This window comes from Sebastes umbrosus, chromosome 15, assembly GCF_015220745.1.
Source record: "Sebastes umbrosus isolate fSebUmb1 chromosome 15, fSebUmb1.pri, whole genome shotgun sequence".
Taxonomy (NCBI): Eukaryota; Metazoa; Chordata; class Actinopteri; order Perciformes; family Sebastidae; genus Sebastes; species Sebastes umbrosus.
The window spans coordinates 32581598-32599998 of record NC_051283.1 but is presented as its reverse complement, the minus strand read 5'-3'; the positions used below and the strand labels follow the sequence as shown (position 1 = coordinate 32599998).

At 41.7% G+C, this 18401-nt stretch overlaps 1 protein-coding gene across 1 annotated transcript in view; it reads right to left on the bottom strand.

The window, feature by feature from the left end:
- Window positions 1–17458, bottom strand: part of LOC119503574 (immunoglobulin superfamily DCC subclass member 3-like) — a 35401-nt gene extending 17943 nt beyond the window's left edge. Inside the window, exons 1-7 of the mRNA XM_037795419.1 lie at window positions 17393–17458; window positions 17245–17317; window positions 6406–6711; window positions 2783–2927; window positions 1879–2009; window positions 1509–1646; window positions 1224–1382 (exon numbers count right to left, since the gene is read on the bottom strand). Of these exons, the coding sequence (XP_037651347.1) occupies window positions 1224–1382; window positions 1509–1646; window positions 1879–2009; window positions 2783–2927; window positions 6406–6711; window positions 17245–17317; window positions 17393–17458 (1018 nt within the window). The remainder of the gene's footprint in view (window positions 1–1223; window positions 1383–1508; window positions 1647–1878; window positions 2010–2782; window positions 2928–6405; window positions 6712–17244; window positions 17318–17392) is intronic.
- Window positions 17459–18401: the final 943 nt, after the last annotated feature.

The following is an 18401-nucleotide window of genomic DNA, read 5'->3' as shown; positions in this document are numbered from 1 at the left end:
TGTAAACCAGTCTGTGATCCAGTCTTTAAACCAGTCTGTGAACCAGTCTGTGGGTGGTCATGCTACCAGATGACCTAAGCCTGAAGCTGTTTGTTCTCTCTCAAACTGATCAATAAATTAATGAATATATTAGAGATCAGCTGCCGATCACTGAGAGAGAATGAAAGTATTGATTGATCCGGTCAGAGAGTCGAACACAGAGAGACGGATGGATGAAGGCAAAGTAAACTGTATGAATATAGATTGATTGTAATTGAGATTACAAGAAATCTGATGAAATGTGCTTCAGCTCTTTCTTTTGTCTTATTTTTAAAATGCTAGTCTTTGTTTGAAGTTATAGTATACTATTCTATATTTTCTCAGTCATTGATTTAAAATACATAAATACATTATAAACACACTCTATAGTTGTACTAGTAGTAGTAATAGTAGTACATAGTTGTATAACGGCAGCATTAAGCTTAAACTGATGACGGACTGGAGAGTTGTACTGAGGAGATTTACCTCACAGACTGAAGACGAGCAGGAACATATTAGAACTGTCATGGGGAGTAGTCGGCTATACTACTGAAAATATTATATTATTAATAGTTTTAATATTCTGTATATCTGAAGGACCTAAAGTCTGAGATAATAACCCCGATGATTTCTCTGATTCACTGCTTCGTTCTCACCGACGTCCGCTCGCTCAACTTTGAATGTCGTGTGTTTACAACTGTTCCATATTATACTATATATATATATATATATATACATATATATATATATATACATACACCTTTGAGCAAAATAAAATGATTCAGCATTTCTCCACCAGAATTATATTCCTGTCTGTATGAACCCTAACCTTGTTTGTATGAACTCTAACCCTGTCTGTATGAAGAGGGCTTTGAAACAGCCTTCGAGATCTACAGAAAATACAATATTACCGTGTTTGACATATGATGATAATAGGAGTCATACATTTCTGAGAAGGGAAACTTGGACTCAGTATTTGTACGGATACTGGTTGTGGTCCTATCTGCAGGCTACAGGACACAGAGAGATCTCCTCACCTGATGCAGGTATGATACCAAAGAGGAGTATTTCCCAACAACTGTTGGACTGTTCCTTATTAACAAACATGGTCCTGGTCTGTATAGTTAGTCAGTAAAAGATTAGTTGCCATGATGGCTAGTGAGAAGCTTTACTGGGCCAGGAGAGTTTCCAGCAGTATGTCTCACCTTGTACCACGAGTCGTCCGAGAGCAGTACGTCTCATCCTGGTGCCGGGACGATTGGCAGCACACACGTACACGCCTGAGTGCTGCAGGGAAACATCTGAGATCATCAGGTTCCCCGTCCCCAGAACCTGGATACCCTCCACCCCGATGGAGCGTCCGTCTGATGGACACACAGACACAGAGACACACAGAGACAAGCTTGTGAAATAAAACATGCTTAACACTGCATGTTATTAACTAATCCTCCTCCAATCAGGCACATGCTGTTAGAAATCTCTAGTGGTACCTAGCCGGCTCCAAGAAACAATGGGCCTGGGGTTTCCTGTGGCGATGCACTCTAAGATGGCCGTCTGATGGACAGTGATGGTCAGATTCTGGGGTCCTGACAGGATGACCGGCTCCTTGTAGGTTCTGGGAGCTCCACCTAGAAGAATGAATGAGAGAGATGATGAAGCTTTTCTGTTTCAGTTCAGGACCGTTGAACGGGAACATCTAAGGATGTCTAATGGTACGTCCACTCCATATATCACTGAATACATGCAGGAATCAATAACCTAGCTGGAGCCAGAGACAATAGAAGTCCTAACTCTTGTTCACTCCACAGAGGTCCTTCTCTAACTACTCGTATATTACATGCTACATGTGTGTCCACCTACCAGTGATGTTGAGCATGGCCTCATGGCTGCAGCGAGTGTTGGCGGTGTTGGTTGCGACACAGCGGAAAACACCTGCATCGGCCGGCCTCACGCCCGTCACCTGGAGAATACCCATTGGCAGGAGAGTATATCTGGACAGAGAGGAGAGGTACGGATGCAGGTGAGGCACCAAAAACTTACAAATATGCATGTGTGGCAATAATCTGGAATCTCTCTTATCTTTTTTCCATAATTAGAAATGACTAAAATCCAATTCCATGCTTTTCCATACGGAATAGGAACCCTGTATTGTGGTTAGTTGTTGTGTCTTTCTAGCCAAACAGCTACCGCGGTGCAAACGTAGAAGCTAGGTGGCTAGGTGGTGCTCGGCTCATGATTGGCTAGGGGCAGGTGTATGGGCCAGACCTCGATACTGCGGCTCCAGTCCCCCGATCACCACTGCACAGACCCGTATCCGGATACTTTGGCTTCACTTTTGTAAAGTGGGAGGACGTGGAGACGCGTCGTCCATCTAAACTCGGAAAAAAAAGTTCATAAACTTGTGTTTGTTGGATTATTTCTCTGTTGATACAATGCTAATGGTCATTGTATTTTACATGGTTGGAAAGCCTGTTTATTTACCTTCACAATGATGTCCAACTTGTAAGGATCATGCATTTTTCAGATGAGCAGCACAGCTGATTATGTGGGTAGCGCCCAAGTAAAATTTGACAAAATTCTCTACCAGTGCTAAACAGTGTATTCTCCTGTTGGTATTGACTGTTGTTTTGATTTGTTTGGTGGATTAGATGATTGAACTCTCTATCAGTAACACAGTGTGTGTGTGTGCGTGTGTGTTACCTGTTGTCGGTGGTGTTGAGTGTGTGTGTGTGTGTGTGTGTGTGTGTGTGTGTGTCTGTGTTACCTGTTGTCGGTGGTGTTGAGTGGTGCTCTGTCTCTCTCCCAGGTGATGTTGGCCTCAGGTACTCCGTTTATCTGACACTGGAAGCGAGCTACGCTTCCCTCATCCACCGACATGGACAGCGGGTGGGTGTGGAACTTAGGAAGAGCTGAAGAGAGAAACCATACAGAGAGCAGCTTTAATAAGCCGCTTTAAGAAGGAGAATACTGGATATGGATGTTATTCACATGAAGATGAGTTAACGTGGTGACCACTTCTCAATATTTAATGTCTTCTGTGGCTCTGCTGACGTCAGAATGATGTCTGTTTACCTGTCGACAGGTGAGGTCTAACAAAGAGATGCTGTTGGTTACATTATGGGATGTATGATCCAGTGTTTAGGGAGCATACAGGAGATCAGTGGAGATGATTAGTGGCTTTTATCTCACCCTATCCCTAACCCTCTCCTTCACTTATTTCAATAGGCTTTAACCCTAACCCTAACCCTTTAACCCTAACCCTAGCCCTAACCCTAGCGGAGATTCAAATCAATTCAATTCAATTCAATTCAATTGAGGTGGTGTCCAGTAAACAATGTGGGTTTCATTGATAATTGGAACTCTTTCTGGGAAATTCCTGGTCTGATTAGGAGAGATGGCATTCATCCTACTTTGGATGGAGCGGATCTCTTATCCAGAAATCTGACCAAGATTGTTAGTGGACCAAATCCATGACAACCAAGAGGTCAGTCCAGGAAGCAGAGCTGTAGTCTTGCACACTTCTCTGCGCTTCCACTAGAGCAGTTACCCACCCATAACTTAACCCCAAACCTAACTGAGACTGCCCCACCTAATTTAATTAAATCAAAAGTAAACAGAAGAGGAGTTAAACATAATAATTTAATAACATCTAACACTAGCACTGCAATAAAGCAACAAAACAGGAGAATTAAATGTGGACTCTTAAATATCAGATCTCTGTCATCTAAAAATAAACTGAATTGAATTGAATTATCTCACCCTAACCATAACCCTAGTGGAGATGATTAGTGGCTTCTATCTCACCCTAACCATAACCCTAGTAGAGATGATTAGTGGCTTGTATCTCACCCTAACCATAACCCTAGTAGAGATGATTAGTGGCTTCTATCTCACCCTAACCATAACCCTAGTAGAGATGATTAGTGGCTTGTATCTCACCCTAACCCTAGTAGAGATGATTAGTGGCTTGTATCTCACCCTAACCATAACCCTAGTAGAGATGATTAGTGGCTTGTATCTCACCCTAACCCTAACCCTAGTAGAGATGATTAGTGGCTTCTATCTCACCCTAACCATAACCCTAGTAGAGATGATTAGTGGCTTGTATCTCACCCTAACCCTAACCCTAGTAGAGATGATTAGTGGCTTCTATCTCACCCTAACCCTAACCCTAGTAGAGATGATTAGTGGCTTCTATCTCACCCTAACCATAACCCTAGTAGAGATGATTAGTGGCTTGTATCTCACCTTAACCCTAACCCTAGTAGAGATGATTAGTGGCTTGTATCTCACCCTAACCCTAACCCTAGTAGAGATGATTAGTGGCTTGTATCTCACCCTAACCCTAACCCTAGTAGAGATGATTAGTAGCTTGTATCTCATACCAGGTTGTCAAATTTGAAGTCGCATTTTCTATTTCCCCACTTCTCTTTCCTGTTTCCAACTTTGCTGAAGAGGACATGGAACAATATTTCCCATCAGCCTTTTGTTCATACAGCATCTGCCATTGCTATAAAGCATTGGGATGGTACAGCTATAAATATTAGTTTATTGTCAGATAGATTTAATAATCCATGTGATCATTTAGCAATCTGTGCACACACATTTCCCACATCAGTATTTTCCTTTCTACCATGTGACCTCCAGGGGGCTCAGTAAATTAAAGACTTACATAGTGCTGAGTTTTGGGTTGGATTAGAATTATTTGAGCCATTTTATGATTTTGTTTCTGTAAATCAGGACATTTTTGCTACACCCACAGTTTTGCCATGTCCTGTACTCCCAAAGGCTGAAGGTGCCGGAACAGACTAAAACATCATTATTTTTATATTAATCATTATCACTTCCAGGGTTTAAACTCACATTCATGTACACACACACACACACACACACATACACACACAGACACACTCACGTTCATGTACACACGCGCACACACACACACACACACTCACGTTCATGTACACACGCGCACACACACACTCACGTTCATGTACACATGCGCACACGCACACGCACACGCACACGCACACGCACACACACACACACACACACACACACAGGATATCTAATGACCTGGTGGCTATAATCAATACGGGTGTATACCGTAGAGGAGGGACCTGCAGATGAGAGAGCATCACCATGGCAACTCATTGCATTGCAGTAAGACCACCTCGAGATAGCCATAACTCTCCTGGATTACCCAGAACCCCCTGATGGGTGGGGGTGGGGAGGAGGAGGTTGTACAAGTAGTGCAGGTGGGTGTGTGTGTGTGTGTGTGTGTGTGTGTGTGTGTGTGTGTGCGTGTGTGTGTGTGTGTAAACATGTACAGTAATGTACACGCTGACATCATTTACAGGTTTTCCATAGCGAGGAGCTGGTATGTTGGTGATGGTTTTAAATGTGGGCGTCTGATCCGTCTGACAACAACTGATGAAAGAGTCCTGGGGGGGCTCGGGTTGCCATGTCTGATGCAGAGGTGTTCACCATATGAAGCATCATTTATAACAGAGTCTATGGGATGTTTTGACAGAGAAAAGGCAACATGTGGTGACTATCTGTGGGTCATCCTCTGCTCCCTGTACAGGTTTATGGCTGGTGGATAATGCAGGGATATTAAATGCAGGGGGCAGGTTATGTAAAATCAAAGCATTTATTAAACTTAAAGCTCTTGAAAACTTGCAGTTTAACCAAAATGACAAATAAGCTAGTGACTAGTCTGCCTGCTGTTCTTCATGTAACTAGCCAGAACAGCAAATTTACCCACTGTGGGACTAATAACAGAATATCTTATCTTATCTTATATAATGAAGTAAGCTGCTTAGCTTGGTTTCTGATTTCCAAGATCATTACAATAGGGGCCATAACTACCTTTGAGGACATAGAGGTCATGTCCTCTGAATTATTTTACATTCTACAATCTGCAATGTAAAATCCTGTAAATGACCCATAATTACAATGAGCATTAATTCATGGAAAAGAAGTAATTACTCTGAACTTGAATTCATATTTAGAATAGAGCTCTATGGAAAGAAAGTGCATTAATCAAAAATTAAGTTAAGAAAATGATTATTTTGTCCTTGTAATTAGCGTTTCCTAATTACACAAAAGCATCTCATAATAACACTATCAGATGAGATAGTTTCCATAATTATGAGATAAGGATCTTGTAATGCAGCTGTAGGTGAACTGATGATGTGCGGTTGTTGTGATAGTGAATGCGATGCACTTCCTCTTTACCTGTCCAAGTCAAAAACATGTTCTGCTCATCAGAGAATAAGATAACCAGTGACATTATGTCTTCCCCTCCCTGAGTCATGTTTCCAAAGCACCTGTAATTGTACGTCATAACAAGTATATAGAATGTAACAGTCATCAAACACTTACATGCCAAATGGACTTTGGCCTTGCGGCTGACCAGCATGCCGTAGCGATTTTGGGCTGCGCAGTCGTACTCGCCCATATCCGCGTCGCTCCCCTCTCTACGTTTCTGGAAGCTGTGGATGAACAGCGTGCCATTCACCAGCACCTGAACCCTCGGGCTGGTGGGTAAAGGTACCCCGTTTTTACGCCATGTAACCATGATTGGCTCCTCACCCTGCACCCGACAGTCCAGCATGAGCGGGCGTTCCCTCACTGCGATCACATCACTCGGCTCCAGCAGGAAAGACAGCTCTGAGGCCGAACAGCAACCTGCAGACAAGAGAAAGAGAAAGAGAGGTTATCAGAGAGAGAAAGGCTGTATGACTACAAATGTGCTTATAAGTGATAATTTGTTGTATAATCCAGAGGAGTGTTCAAACTGACATTGAATCAGGTTTATGTTATCCCATTAAACCATCCTGTACATTGGGGAAGTGATGATAAAGGCCGTTCCATACTTTCTGCGAAGTATGACAGTTTCTGTGACTGAAATGTGGTCATCCGCCTACGTCCACAAGGGACCACGCAGACCCTGAGTGGACGTGCAGCCCAAAATGTGTGACTGTGCGGACTGTACATATAGCAAGCGCACCGACTGCACATGCTCCAGTTTCGTTCTACACTGCACACGTGGAAAGTGTGTCCAAGGCTTGAAAGTCAAGACAAAATGTCTATATACCTACAAACTGAAATGCATTTTCATTGATAGAAAAATACTGGAAAGACCTGGAGTTCTGGGAATGTCTTGAGATCACTAAGTACACTGGCTGGTTGTTGCAAATAAATCTGAACTGCACAAACAGTCCAGCTGCCCTTCTCATTCAGTCCACACCTTAAGAAACCAGTCAAATAATCAATGAAAACTGAAACTGTCATCTAGAATCATTTTTGCATTAACATGGACTGAGCTGTACATGGACCTTGAGCTGCAGGAGTTTTTTGTATAAAGACATTAACAGATTTCGGTGGGTTATAGAAAATTCTACCTATTTTTCATCTCAAGCCCACAAACATCCCATAGTTCCAGAGACAATAGCACAAGGGGAGGCTTCTCTGTCTGACACCCAGTCTCAGAGAACCCTACACCAAAACCTCACTCAACACCAGAAACCACCTCAGTTGATTGATAGTGCATTTGGTTTTGCGGCCTATAACGCTTTAAATGAAGGCGAGCCACAATGGAGGCTGGAGGCTGAATGCCAGTGAGCCATCCAGCCAGAGAGGGCAACAACAATACCCGAGCTGGGGAGGAGAACACTAGCAAGGGTTGCTGGGGTCAAGTTAGGAGACCCTCCTTTGAAGCAGGGGCCAATTGTGACAATAGTGTTGTGTCTATGCTTATTTGCACCTCACCCACAGTAACCTCTGTAAAAACAGCCACCACGCACCCAAGGGCACCATCTGCCCCTTCTTATGCATCCCCTCCAACCCCCCCGTCTCTTCCCGGCCTTTCAGATCCATCTCTGGGGTGACTTTCCCATGCCACCAGAGCTCTCTTCCTCACCCTTGTCCCCTCCCCTGCGTGACCTTGGTGACACTCCCAGTCTTCCCCATTTTCTTTTAGCCTTTTTTGGTGTTAATGTCCTCATATGCAAAGAACCTTGAACCCTAATAGCCGCCTTCCTTCCCAGCTGTGAAGCAGTAACAATCGCAGCTGCACTTGAACCTGCACAAGGCCTTATCAATGTCACTATGGAGTCTTGCATCTTTTCAACCAAAGATACCCTCTCCGTCAACTGAGCCACAGGCCGTACAACAACATTTATTGTTGTCCAGCCACCATCAAGCGTCACAACCCACACACAGTGGCTTGCAGCTGAATTTGTGTTTAGATTGGCTTCAGTCGTTTTGTGCATTTCTGCTCTGAAGGCCAGCTGATGCTGTTTGCTATTATCAGTACACATTCTGTTCCCATTGATTTTTATTTTTAATTAAAAACCAAAAATAAACCTTTTCTCTCTTACCTTTAGTTGTAACTAGCAATGCAGATGCCACCAAGTTCATAAATACAGTTTATATGCCTCTATCCCAATGCAGTGGACTTTGGCCTGTGGTGCTCGCAGCATTGACAGATTTGATCAAACATTTCAATAACAACATGGTTACTCAACATAATCCACAGTAACAGGGACACAGGATCTGGAAACAGATGCCATTGTTGTGTTGGTTGGGTCTTTCTTTAATGCTGTGAACCCCACAGATAAAATAAATTAGGGAAGCACCAATACCGATACTGATATCAAAAATCGGTCCGATGATGACTCAAATAGGTGGATCAGGTATAAATAGTAGTGGTAGTAAATTAATAAATAAATTGAAAATTGAAATAAATTTTTCAATAATGCTTGATGTTGTCTTACATATAAAAGATTGATCTCAGTCACTTCCACACAGTGAGGCCTACAGCTGAATAATTAAACGCTGGTATCGGATCAGTACTCGGTATCGGCCGATACCCAAAGCCCAGGTATCACTTTGGTATCGGGACTGAAAAAGTCGTATCGCTGCATCCCTAAAATAAATGATCACCTCCATTGTAAAACCTGGATAAATAAAACCCAAACGATCTGTATGGATAGAGACAGTGTGAGAAAATATGACTTCTTGAGATTTGGTTCAATTGACCCTTTAACAGTCTCACTACTCCCCTCCTTGTCTTACATCCACACCTGTAATTTGAATAAATCAGAGTAAGCATAGATAAGATATCCTCCACAGCAGTGACATTTAGCATTACTGCTCTCTGTTGGCTGAACCTGATAAACGCTATGGACGGAGGTATCACAGCATATACAAATACCACAGAGTATAGTAGAGTTGACATTACACTGTTCAGCTGTAATTTCTCTGCATACAATCAGGTTAATGACTCCTTGTTGACATGGTAGCTGATGAAATGGCTCATCATATTTTATATATATATATATATATATATATATATATATAGCTAACCCTCAGCCTGACCATGTTCCTCCTCCTCATGATCTCTGCTGTTGGCTTCACTGATATGTCACATCAAGAAACGAGCATCTGCCCTCCTCCTGAAGAGATCTCCCACCCAGCAGATGATTGTTAGTTTGGGCTGATAGAAACCTGCAACCCCCCCCTGAGCTTCCCATCCCTCAGGACTGGTAATGAAATTCAGGGCTCCCAAGGGGTGTGTGGGGGGGGCTAGCATCGTATTCTGTGGCCACGGTTATCGACCACATGGGGTTGCAAACTGTGAGACCTAAAATGCCAGAGTTATGGTAAGTAATGTGTACATAAACAAGGTTATGTCATAGCAGGACTCTTTGAGGGATTCGGGTTATAAAACATTAATGTAATTTAACATTTAATTTCTGGTCCTGATTTCCTCTTCTGATAACCAACATCACCAGGGTTGGGAGGGAACTTTAAAAATGTATTCTGATAAAATGACTAATTACCTGTTAAAAGATGTAGTCAATAACCTAACCCAAGTATCACAATATTAAAGTGTCATAACTTGATTACTTTTTGTTACTTTTGAATTACCTCAATGACAAATGTATAAATAAAAACAAGAGAATAACAATTTTGAAATTTGTACATTATTTTGTCTGTAATAAAGGAAAAGAAGAACAGAATCATAGTACAGTGAACGTTCAGTCATCATCCAAGGACAGCAGCAGCAGTACCCATATGCAGTAAATTAATTAAATTAACCTACATGCAAATGTCCCGGTTTGGGAGGGTTCATTGAAGGGCTTTGTATTGGATTGCTTAAAGGTGCATCACTCTAAAATCAGCTGTAACTCTATAGCAGTTGTGAGCTAATTTCTGAGATTTGTGCCTCGACACATTGGCATTGACGTGGGATCAACCCCTCGTCTTGGTTCCAGTTTGAAGCCTCAAATCCAGGGAGAGTCTTTGCATCAAGATGAATGAAGGGTGGTAATATGATGTTAAACAACAAGCTTTAAGGCAAATCCAGACTGGAGGAGTTAAATGTAATCCAAAAAGCTGAAACTACATGAGGTGTGATTAAGTGCATTAGAAATTGGGCTATTTTCAATATAACGGCAGGACTATAATGAGATGTTTCGAAGAGAGGGGGTTGTCCAGCAACCCCCACACTAGCACCCTGTGCTTGTAACCCCAAGCCCCTCAGGGGTCATGAGAGAGTCAGAGTTGAGGAGGATGGATGTGTAGATGAGGTTGGGGGGCGGGGGGCAGCTTATGTCCAGCCTGAGCTACTCTCTTAGCCCACCACTGCTATTGTTTAGTGGGACCGAAGTTCCTGAAGTTCACAGATTTCTGTCAAACCCCCGTAAAAAAAGGGACAGGGAAAGAGGGGGTGAGCACCAGATACAAATCCTTTCATCAGTTTAAGTTCCTTTATCTTCTCTCCGACATCTGTGTGAAAGGCAGCTCTGGAGGGCTGCATGGATCTGAGCTAGGAATGACAAGTAGAACTAAACTTAGACATTTTAGGTTGAAGCTCTAAGAGTTTGGGTTAGAGTTAGGTTGAAGCTCTAAGAGTTTGGGTTAGAGTAAGGTTGAAGCTCTAAGAGTTCGGGTTAGAGTAAGGTTGAAGCTTTAAGAGTTCGGGTTAGAGTAAGATTGAAGCTCTAAGAGTTCGGGTTAGAGTTAGGTTGAAGCTTTAAGAGTTTGGGTTACAGTAAAGTTGAAGCTTTAAGATTTCGGGTTAGAGTAAGATTGAAGCTCTAAGAGTTCGGGTTAGAGTTAGGTTGAAGTTTTAAGAGTTTGGGTTACAGTAAGGTTGAAGCTTTAAGATTTCGGGTTACAGTAAGGTTGAAGCTTTAAGAGTTCGGGTTACAGTAAGGTTGAAGCTTTAAGAGTTTGAGTTACAGTAAGGTTGAAGCTTTAAGAGTTCAGGTTACAGTAAGGTTGAAGCTTTAAGAGTTTGGGTTACAGTCAGGTTGAAGCTCTAAGAGTTCGGGTTAGAGTTAGGTTAAAGCCTTAAGAGTTTGGGTTATGTTTTAATATTCCTCTTTGTTATCCCCCTCTGCCCCCTGACTTCTTCCTCTATTATATCTGTTTCAGAAGAGGGAGAGTGTGCAGCTGAAGGTCTGAGCTGGAAGATGGGAATGGCCTGGCCGGCATGAAGCCCATTGGCCTGGGGCTTCCTCCTTTGTCCTCCTAATGGGAGTAAAAGTCTCCTTGTTTGGAGACGGTGAGTTCTCTCAGATGTAGGGGGTCTGCGTAGGTCTTTTGTTTAAGCCAACTAATGGTCATTTACTGGGTGTCCGATGTCAAGTTCAATGTCTAAACACAGAGTGTTTATGAGAAATGAACAATACAAACCTGCTTGTCTCCATGACTCAGAGATAACAGGTATAGTTTAAGACAACTTGTACTATAAAAAGCAATTTCTTCATTCAACTACTATATTAAGCTCAGTGTGGGCAAAATTGGTCTTCCAACATTAAGTTTATATATATATATATATATATATATAGATTTGTGGCAATACCATATATAAAATAATGTAGTATATAGCCTGCTTTCTACAAAAAAAAATGTTCACCTTTTTAACAAAAGAAACCAAAACTCGATAAAATTGTCAGAGTTTTGATTGAACTCAGGAACTATCTGATCAAACTGGAAGCAGTGAAGCTGCTTTGGAAACAGAACAAGAGATATGTTGAGGTTTGGTAACAAGCTCTATTCAACGTGATCTCACATGAACTGAACTTCAATATGTAAATATCCTGAATGTAAAACCTTTAAACATTTCTATCATATCATATGAAGACTGACAATAAAATGGTATTAAGTTCAAAGTTAGTGTTGCATCAGGCTTGGTCTTTTTTTATGATCTATTGATAACAAGCCTACCTATGCATAAACCCATATTGGCCCTCTGTTTCCCCCCCCCCGGGCCCCCGGGTCCTGGAGGTCTTGGAGGTCCTGGAGGTCCCATCTGCATGTGGGGGTTGATTTCTAATGGTCAGTGCAGATTTAAAAAGCCTGGCCAAAAACATGGTCCCCACCAGCCAGGTGGATCAATAAGCAATAATCTGTAATGTGATGAAGAGGAGGCCTCTTTGTCTGTCCTGCAGTTTTAATCAGTGAGGTGTCGGCTCACAGAGTCGCTGCAGCAACTCTTATTAGAGAAATCTCATTAAAAACAAAAAGCCTGGCAGGACACCTGACAAAACACGAGCTAATAAGACACTCAGAGACGCATCGCTGTGCCAGAGAGCTGCTACTGCAAGATCACTGGAAGCACTACTGGACAGATGACACTAATCTAATGGGACAATAAATGTAAAACAACTAGTAATTATAATTATAGGCTCTTATGCAATTACTATGAATTATATGGGACCACCAAATCAAAATTACTAACAGCTTATCATGGAAAGTTTACACAGTTATAAAGTTAATAACCGTAACAGGTCATGGTCGTACTGGAACTACTGGTGAAGCTGATGACCAGCTCTGGATTTATATTTAGCACATATTTATTCTCAAGTCATGTTTCCACCCAGTGGTACTGGATATGCTGTATATACATATCCATATATATATATATATATGGATATGCTGTATATACCTGTAGCTAGACATTAGAACAGGTTATACCTGGAAATATAAAGCATTAAGGACTGGACACTGGACCAGTTCCAGAAACTGCCGTCCCCACCAGTCAGTTAGACACCAAACATGGAAAATAGGGTCCAGGTTGAAAAACACCAGTTACCCCACGAAATGTGGTCTAGAACTCTTGTGTTGCTTGTAGAATTAAAAAAAGGATAATTAACGAGGCAATAAGGCAACAATGGTTGTTGAATCAGAACCATTAAGTAGTACCCATTATGAATTATCATCAGACACAGACAGTTTGTTAAAGTAAAACAAATAGACCAATAATAACCAATAATAAAAGAAGTTAGATCGACTCATAAAAGGTGTATTGCATTAAAGTTCACAATGCGTTGTGTGCTTGTTAACGCCTCATATAGTCCGGTCAGTACTGGATGATGGCCCTCTACAGACAGTCCCATCAGCCTTATAACCATTACAACCTTTACATGGTTCAGATCCTGTTAGCTTTAGCTGTAGCCTCAACTCTCCACAGATTGACATGTTTGCCTCTTTCTGTCACACGCCGGCCACCACAGGCTCTTTGTGCCCCCTCGGTGGATTAAACTACGGGGTGTTTCTGCCGGCCGGCTCCATCGTGGACACTGTGTGAGAGAGTCTGATGGGGGGGTGTCGAGGACATGGTCATGGGCAGCTGGAGGGGGATTACCTTCGACACACATATTTTTAATAAGGTCTCAATCTGAGTGCAGACTGGGGGCAGTGTTATGGAGATGAGGGTGTGAAGGTCAGCTCATTGAAGACTGAGGACTTGGGGGGGGGTGGCTATTGTGTCTGTGGACCCCCCTCCCCCCCTCACAGACCGCTCCACTGACCAGGACGACCCAAAGGTCAGAGGTCACTGACTCTGACCCCATACTGTGGTCTGAGCTAAAGACCGTCTGCACTGCTCCCCTTCTCATGCAAAGCTGCTCGCTGTTTTCTCTCCAATAAAACACATTTTGTTCCCATCTACAACATTTTGGGTTATTTTAAAGATGTATTATGTGCCTGAAATACAACTGGATAATTAGGATACCTGACCTTCATGTTTTCAATTGTTTTTGAAATATGAATATAACTTATTATTGGGTACAGAAAGGAATTCTGGGTACAGAAAAGTCTTTTTTCTGTCACCTCAAAAAAAGATACCCTGATGCAAACAGATCAAGTAAAGCAGTTAAAAATGAAACCCTTACTCTAGTCTAGCTTTGTCTAGAGTCTTTAACTGAACTTCTTCAGCGGGTGGAGTTAAAGTTAAACCCTTACTCTAGTCTAGCTTTGTCTAGAGTCTTTAACTGAACTTCTTCAGCGGGTGGAGTTAAAGTTAAACCCTAACTCTAGTCTAGCTTCGTCTAAAGTCTTTGACTGCTCTTCACCGTCTTCTTCAGCGGTGGTGTTAAAGTTAAACCCTAACTCTAGTCTAGCTTTGTCGAGAGTCTTTAACTGCTCTTCCCCGTCTTCTTCAGCGGTGGAGTTAAAATCTCAGTTAAAATCTAGAGAAAAAAGGTTCTGAGTGGACCTTCATTTATTTAACTGTAAAACTGTTTCCAAGTTCAAAAATGAACTTTCTTGCGTCGACAAACAGTGTTTGCTGGCCTTTCATTTGAATCTTTTAACGTTTATTCAAGATTGATAATTAAATCTTATCATTCATGTATATTAATATTTGTAATGCTTTTTAATATTTGTTTTAATGCTGCTTACACTGTTTAGTGGGAAAGAAGTGACACAATGGCCATTTAATTTGCTTAATGTTCTCAAGATTAAAAGAGGTTATTCAATGTTTCAATATTATAAATTATACAACAACTTTATGTGTGATATACCGAATTGTACATTTGTGTTGGGTCATTCTTGGTCTTAGAAATAGCTGTTTGACTTGGTGTTTCTGAAGCTCGCCATAAGGCCACAACATGTGGAGGAAAGTGGAGAAAAGACCAAGTGGATGTAGTAATACCACTTTCTTTGATCAAATACCTGCATTTATATGCAGACATTTACAGTGACTTTGACTTTGCATATTGTACATATTTGCGCAAGGGATCAGTCAAAATCAATTCACATCCAAACAGATATTGACAAGACAAGAGCTTCCAGTCATCTGAACAACTGATCATTCAGTCCTTATCAATAATAATATTATTAATAATAATACCTGGATTAGTCAACGAGGACAGAGCAGAAGCCCGTTTCTCCAATTTACAACAATTTAAGTAACTTTAAATACAGAGACAACAGAACAACGCTGCTGGTAAATAGATCTGGTTAAGTTTACTGATTCTATGGGGAACAACTGGATCTTCAACAATGAAGCTGTCATGAGGATTATTATGGTTTTCAGTATACAAACTGGATGATTAATAACTTAATAACCACAGATTTGAGTTCCAGTTTACTGGAGTCAAAGTCAAAGCAGCAACAGAACAGGAGGAGCTGCAGCAGCATCCTCTGCTCTCCTCTGTCTCCTCTCTATCTCTAACCCTATGGGTTAGGGCTGCTATATCTCCTCTCTATCCCTAATCCTAACCCTCTCCTATATCTCCTCTCTATCCCTAACCCTCTCCTCTGTCTCCTCTCTATCTCTAACCCTAGCCCTCTCCAACAGCTCAACACAACTACAGCACTGAATCTAAAGCTCAACTGTACTTACTCAAACTGTAGAAAGTCACCAGACAGGTGAGAACGACTCTCAGTTTCATTTTTGGTTTTCTTCACTCCAACCTTCTTGACGAAGAGCTTCTTACTCGTAGAACCCTCAAAAATCAAAAATATAAAAAAGTAATCCACATGGAAAGGTGTGTTTGTCCTCCTACTGTGAATCTTCTTTGGTGATAAAGCTTCAGTTTTTATTGTTATTTCTATTAAAGCATTGCTGTTAGATTCCCTGGTCCATCGTTTGGCCCACGGGAGGCTGCTGGTCATGTCCAAAGCTACTCCGAGAATAGTGGAGGAAGACCCTTCAGCCTGGACGGAGCTCATTCAGCCTCATTGTTGTCAGTGAATGGACACTGATGCTGCTCCAGGTTGGTCTGGTATCAACCAATGGCAGCTCTGTGGTGACTGGGGGCGGTCAGCCTCCGAGGTATGATTGATATTCATTTAAACAGAGAGCTGATGGCCGTCCACTCTGCCCTCTGCCTCCTGGGCTGGACACGCTGCTCCTCCCAGCCAGGCTGAAGGAGGCTAAAGGAGCACAGGCCGAGTCCAAGCAGCTTTTACTCAAATAAAGTCGGGCTGTCAATTCATTCAAATATTTAATCACCATTAATCGCATGATTGTCCATGATTAATCACACTTTTTTTATCTGTTCTAAATGAACCTTAAAGGGAGATTAGTCAAGTATTTAACCTCTTATCAACATGGGAGTGGACTAACATGCTGCTTTATGCAAATGTATGTATATTTTTATTATTGTAAATCAATGAACAACACAAAACAATGACAGATATTGATCCAGAAACCCTCACAGGTACTGCATTTAGCAAAAAACAATATGCTCCAATCATAACATGGCAAACTGCAGCCCAACAGGCAACAACAGCTGTCAGTGTGTCAGTGTGCTGACTGGACTATGACTTGCCCCAAACTGCATGTGATTATCATAAAGTGGGCATGTCTGTAAAGGGAAGACTCGTGGGTACCCATAGAACCCATATATCTGGAAGTCAGAGGTCCTCACCAAAGTTTAGCATATATACGTTTGGAGTGTTAGTTACCTTCCTTCACGACAAGCTAGCATGATATGCTAATGGATTCATTAGATTTTATAGTTTTATATGATGCCAGTATCTTCACTCTAGCTTTAAAACTGAGTCGCTACAACCACAGAAACATCGATCAATTTACTGTGTTAAATAAATTTGTGGCGTTAAAACGATTTTGAGTAAACACGGTATTATCGCGTCAACTTTGACAGCCCTAAAATAAATACACAACCTTTTCTGGTGGCCATTATCAGACTGGAAAACATTCTGAATTCTTATGAAAAGGGTTATGTTTGGGTCATTTTGGGAGCTTCAGTGTGGACAGACACATTATCTATTGATTTGGCTCTAATCCTACCAACCGCAGGTTCTCAGCATAAACACAGACAGGACAAACTGCTGCAAACGTTGAGCAGCTTTTAGATTTATGACTGATCACACGCTACTTTAACACAGATTTACAGCCTGCGCTTCAGGCCGCCCAGTTCTCCAGTACACGAGGTCCAGCTGCTTCTAACTTACAGTTCAAACACAACTCTTTTCCCACTCCATGGCACCGCCAGCCTACGTCTCCTTTCTCAGTGTTTCTCAGCCATCAGAGGTCCAGCACACTGCTGCATTTAAAGGGCGATGATTAGACGATGCACATCAGCTGTGTCAATCAACTCACCTGGCAGCTGCTCTCATGGGCCTTCTCCACACCTCCCTCTCTCTCCTGCAGCTGAATACCAACCATGCCCAACTCCACAAAGACAAATAGTGAAAAATAATGAGTAGGTATACAACAGTTTTCAGCCTAAATGTACATGACCTGACATTCCTCCAACAAATAAAACACAGCCTATACTGTATCTCTGGTTGTAATAAAACGTGTTGTTTTCTGATATTTTGTTTTTATGCAAGATGAACTTCATGAGGTTATGACAACCTGGAATTTACACAAGATAAGATCAAATAAGACCAAAGTCAGGCCATGATGTGATTGGAGGTCACCATATTTTGATGTACACACTTCCAGAGCAACATTACACAGACATTCTGTGTGTCATGAGAACCACTTTAGCCTTTTTGTGTGTCATTTGTATGGCACGCGGATGTCCGCAGTGAGGTTTCGGCAAGATGCTCCAAATTTAATTAGTTTCAGAGTTCTGCTCTGGAAACTAAAGTGTGACACGCGGACGGACGGAAGGACGGACACGCGGAGCGCTATATACCCCTGACTACGTTGTCGGGGGGGTATAATAAATACTAACATTACATACATAAAGTTAGTGAATCTGTCTGAAAAAGAATCTTCAAAATTAACATAAATTCCAAATCTAGTGTAAACCTTTTGAATGCAGCAACAAACTGGTCAAAACTTAAACAGGAATTAAAATTCCAGTATATAATGTATATAGTATATAAACATAGAATAGAATTTAATAGATTGACCCCACTGTCACCGCTATTGGCCCGATATCCGATCCAGTATCGGTATCGGTGCATAATGTGTTGATCCATTCCTGTATTGTTGAAATGACACTGAACAACAGATGCTGTCAGTAGAGAAACTACTTCAATGATCAGATTAAACAAGTTCTCACACAATGTGAACACAGAATGACTGTTTGACAGACTGCACTAAAGGAGTAGAAGAAGTTAGAAGATCAATATCAGTCTCATATTTTTAACATTTA